At 34.5% G+C, this 5,352-nt stretch overlaps 1 protein-coding gene across 1 annotated transcript; it reads right to left on the minus strand.

Moving 5' to 3' along the window:
- Positions 1-2,532: 2,532 nt before the first annotated feature.
- LOC113852643 (transcription factor bHLH147-like) lies at positions 2,533-3,844 on the minus strand. The gene has a single exon (XM_027482968.1). The coding sequence runs from the start codon at positions 3,419-3,421 to the stop codon at positions 2,807-2,809; it is 615 nt and encodes a 204-aa protein (XP_027338769.1). The 5' UTR covers positions 3,422-3,844; the 3' UTR covers positions 2,533-2,806.
- Between the last annotated feature and the right edge of the window lie 1,508 nt (positions 3,845-5,352).

The raw sequence follows: 5,352 nt of genomic DNA on the forward strand, positions 1-5,352 counted from the left end.
ATATATATATATATATGTATGTATGTATTATGTTAAAAAAAAATAAACATTTTTATCAAAATTTTATTATTATTATTTGTTACTTTAACTTAATTCTAAAAATGAAAATTAACAAAACCGTTAAATTATAAAAATTTAGTGTTAATTTAGCAAATAATATTAAAGTTTTTTATTAGTTTCACATTCTCTTACATAACTCATGCAACATCAATCATCACCATTCCTTTCCTCTCGCCATCTTTTTCACCAAAAAATTATTTGGAAGCAAAAGTAAATGAAACAAACATTGAATTCCAAAATATAATGGTGTTAACTTTACACCTAATATCTGAAAAAGTGTATGTTGAAAGTTGAAACCTGTATTGCTTAATGAAGTTTCTTACCTCTGTAACAAATATTTTTGGTGGCATCAGACAAATTAATTAGAATCAAATTGCCTTTCAGTATTAATATAACATGCCAACATCCCTTGTCCTTTTCCTTTACTGCATGGGTTGTATATCATACAAAACTACTTGATCAAAGTTTAAAAGCGATACCCATAGAATTGTTAGGAGGAGATTGGGGGAATTAACTATTGGTCCATTCTTGGGTAAATTAATCGACAATATCTTTGTCATAAGAAACAGTTTTGGAGAAACGCATGAACGAAGGAGAGGACAAGGCAAAGGGAATAAATTTGTTAATTTCTTATTCATTTTCCCCTTTCATGAATCTGATTTTCCTGTGATGGTAACATTTGTATTATGATGAGTTTCATTAAGCGAGCGCCACATTGACCAATGACCATTGTCACCTATTTTAAAATACCCATGCTTGTATATGGAGACATACAACCAATTTATGTATTCTAACATAATTTTTAATATAAAACTATTAATTTCTTAATTAAGAGCGCCGGTTGACGAGATATTTATAATTCTATTTCTTTTCTACTTTTTATCAAAATTTTAGTTGAAAGGCATTTGAAAAAATTTATGAAAATAACTAATACTTTTATAATTTTTTTAAACTTATTTTAATAAACTCGTTTTTTTTTAATCTTGTTCTAATAAATTTAATAGTAAAATTTAAAACGTTTGCTTTTATTTTAAAAAAATATTTAATTAAATTACATATGCGAAGGCACACTAGGTATTTTGGAGACTGTCAGAATCCTGAATTGGGTACCCTTCCATGATGTAAATAAAAAGCAAGTTTCAATACCCACATGGGAGGTATTGAATTCTGGTGACTGATTGCTGAAATTTTTGAAATAAATAAATGGAAACATCATGTGGTAAACTTTAAAGGCATGTAGCAGCAAATGTTGAAGCTTTTAGGTGGTCCTCTGATTCAATAATCAATTGCCTTTGGTGGCAAATTAACCCTACCCCTTCTCTCTAATACCATTTTTCCTTGATGATCCTCAATTCCTGATATGGGGTCGAGGAGAAAGAGGCACCACTATTGATAGCGATGAAACTAAGGCACACTCGTGTGCTCTCTGCCACCGAAAGTGAGAGGTAGTTTTTGTCTCAGCCTCAGAACACCCATGACACGTGTCAATTTATTAGTGGTTCATGCCATTTGCCCCATGTGGAGGGGCATGTGAACTATTGAGCTAAGCTTTTCAGAAACGCCCAAACAAAGTTCCTCTTTTTTATTTGTTATGTTTTGGGGTCTGTTCTGTGATGGGGGCTTTCGGGGCCTGGCTGGTAGAGAAGTTTGGAAGAGGATGTTAATGGGAGTGGGGTTATATAAAAGAAGATAGAAGAAAGAAGAAAGAGAGTGATTTCAAAATGCCACAAGTGTCGTACAAAGTGGGGGCGACAAGCCACATGGGGCCATAGTGATGTGTCGAATAAGCATGTTTTTGGCACTTTCGGCAAAACTTTAGTTTAGTGGAGTTACCTATGCAATTTCAATGCCAAATTTAGAGTGCATTTACAATTATGATACTGGAATTATAATTAATAACGTTAAGATAAATGTAAAATGTAAATATATATCGATTTAAATGTGAATTTAATCGAGCACTCACATATATACGCACTTGCTTGGGCCTATGCACATAAAGACCAATAAATTCCAAGTGTTCAGTGGCTTGCTAGAATTCAATTTAGTACCAACAAATATCACGTGTTAGGATGTGTATGCAGTTTAAAACAGTGGTGAATTTAGCAACATAAGATCAGACCAATTAAGAAAAAGCTGTCGTGGCCCATTGCAGTAACCCTTTAAAATCTGCACACACAACCAAGCAATAGCTAGCGATTTGAAGCCCTAACCAGTTGTGACCTACTTACAGTGCAAACCATGAATTCCTCACCTTCGCATATTTATTACCCTTTGGAAGCTTCTTAGCTATAACATACATACTTCATCACATTACCCTAATACTATACAATTTGTGCTTAATTAATCAATCGTTTAATTTAAGCAAGAAATGAGTGCTACAACCTTTTCTATTTAACTTCCTTTCAGAATCAAAACAGAACCATAGACAAGATTCACCATCCACACATAAAAAAGAAAAAACAAGGGAACACAACTTTTTGCTATAAGGCACAAAAGCTTATAACTGATGTTACATTACGATAAATCATCCTTGTTTAAGGAAGTTAAAAAGGCTATTTCTGATAAACGTTCCAAGCTAAGTATGTGATTAAATTGCTTGAAAGGTAAAATAAAAATGAAAAGAAGATATATATAAGTATGTACTCAACAATTAACATAATAAACCTTTACTTGCAAGAGAGGGTGAAGAAAACGAGGCAAATAATAACAAAAATTAAGAACGGGAAAAAATATGTGACACGTGTCATCAACTCGGCGGCGCATAGGCGGAGGAAGAGGCGGCGGCGGCGGAGGAAGAGCCGAAGAGTAAGTCAGCGAGAGCCGTCATGGCTCGAACCTGCATCTCAAGTGCGGGTATGTAATCAATGGCTTCTTCGAGTATAACCGGAAGCGGTTCTTTTCTGCAACCGGGAACCAACCGGCCCAGGACCTTAACCTTTCGCTGAACCGTTGGGAGGGTTTTTCCCTTGAGCCGGAGAACGCTGAACCGGGTTTTTTTGGACCGGGCCGGCGCAACAACCCGCTGTCTCTTGTGGGGCTGTTTTCTGAACTTGAGCTTGAGCCGGTTCGTGAGGATGGCTCGGCTCCACCGGGTTTTACCACGGGCAGCGACGGCGAGGACCCTATCGGCGGCTTCCCGGACGGCTCTCCCGCGGCGCGGTGCGTCGCCGGAGATGTTGACTCTGGCTAAGGCTTGGTGGAGCTTGGAGGAGTAAAGCTGTTGCTGCGCCTGCGATCTCCATTTGGCGTGGCTCGGCTCCTGTGGATGCTTGGGCTGGGATTTCTTCTTCTTCCTTGTTCTGTGCGAGTCACGAGACCGATCCGTGGTAGCCGGTGGGTTTGAGATGAGAGATGACGCCATGAGGCAACGCTAATTCTGAAGGGGAAAACTGTTGAATTGGGGTTTTAGGAAAAGGCGTGTTGGAAAGTTCTAATCTTTTGAATTGTGGGTGTGAGAGAAGTATGAGGGAAAGGGTAAGAGTTTTTGGATTCAAATGGATAGATACGGTTTCAGGAGTTACAGATTCGAAGGAAAGAGGGAAATTTTGGTTAAGATTCTAGAAAGAGAAATTGGTGAAGTGAATGAGTGAGGTTTGAAGGGTTATATATATATATATATATATATAGGTGGAGGAGCTTCTTCAGAGGTGATATGATCCAACAATAGAGAGAGAGAGAAAGAGAAAATGGTTATCACTGGAAATGAATTATGAATGAATGAATGAATGATTTTTGGAGGTTAAGAACGAAACTGAGTGGGTGAGGTGTCCCTTCACTCCCAAGTTGAATTGAAGGGAGAGAGAAATGGTGGACGATACTTATATAAAGGAATCACCACACACCCACGCCTCCTTTTCTTTTTCTTTTTCTTCTTAACCATATTATTTAAGAATTTACATGAAATACATTCTTTTATAAAAATATTCAATTGAGTTTTAGATACTAATAATTTTTTATTAAAAATATGTATTTATTATATTTTTTTATAATTTTTATATGCTTAACTTTAATTTTAAGCATTAAAAATAATATTTTTATATTATAATAATTATTTTTATACAATAAGTAATTTTTTATAAAATAAAATTTCATTCAAATTTAATAAATCATTATAAATAATAAAAATTTATCTCTATAAAATAATTATGAATGATTAAATACACTATTTAATTATATAATTCTTATTCATGCATTTCTTTTTCATATTTTGGGTTTTGTATCCTCGGCTTTTCAGATGTTGGGCCTTCGAACTCTAGTTTGGTTTGGTAGTTGAATAGTTCCATTTTCTGCTCTTGTTTGCTTGAGCCCGTGTTACTACTCTCCAGTAAGTTTCACTGTTACCAAGATATGAACAAAGAGTTTAAAGTAAGAGTTAAAATTGTGCAATGCTTGTTTCGTGTGTTGTAAACAATTTGTCGATTGAACAAACCGTAACTTGGTTGAATTTTCACTTTTCAGTTCAATCATGCATTGTGTTATTCAATACCCAACATACTCTTACAGTAGTTTAGTAAAATTAGTTCATTTTAATTTTGGGTCTCTAAAAAACATTTTTTAATTTTATTGAAATTCATATTTTTAGTTTTTATTGTTCGATTTTCTCAGTCAAGTAATAGTGAGGCGTTGTTAGGATATACCACGTGTTCGATCTTTAGTTATCTTTCTTTTGTTCCTTGACTCATTTTCCTCTCTTTTTATCTCTAAGACAGCTTTTATGTGGCACCCACAATGGATTAAACATGTCATGTTAGTGATTAGTGATTAATGTTAAATTTTTATGTGACAAAAATGATTGTATATTTGATTAATTTTTCTTATAAGAAACTTGTTAACATGTGGGTGGACAGAGATCTGAAAAACATGATTGGAAACCTAACCTTTCTTTTTTCATGCAACTTCTCTAGAAGGTGTAGCAGCACACATGCAAGTTCGACTTCTTCTAAATTAAATAGCTATCGGCAAACAGCAATTATAGGAACAACCGTATCCTCCAAATCACATCCAACATGTATGTATATATATTTGTCTTCATAAAACTTTTCTAAAATTCTACTCACTCATCTATGATTTAATTAGGTTATAGGAAAAGACATACCAATATAGAACGAGTTATTAAATGGTAAAAATCATGTTACTTGAGCAATTCAACCAATAACCTAGCTTTTTCTGTTTTTTGGCTTCCTAAATTGGGTGAAGGTTTATTAATTTCTATATTCAAATCTTACGATGGACCCAAGATCAACTCTCGTGGCTAAAATCATATTTTTCAAGTAGTTTTTTTCCTTAAACTTT

Source organism: Abrus precatorius, unplaced genomic scaffold, assembly GCF_003935025.1.
Source record: "Abrus precatorius isolate BTA unplaced genomic scaffold, Abrus_2018 Scaffold10, whole genome shotgun sequence".
NCBI lineage: Eukaryota > Viridiplantae > Streptophyta > Magnoliopsida > Fabales > Fabaceae > Abrus > Abrus precatorius.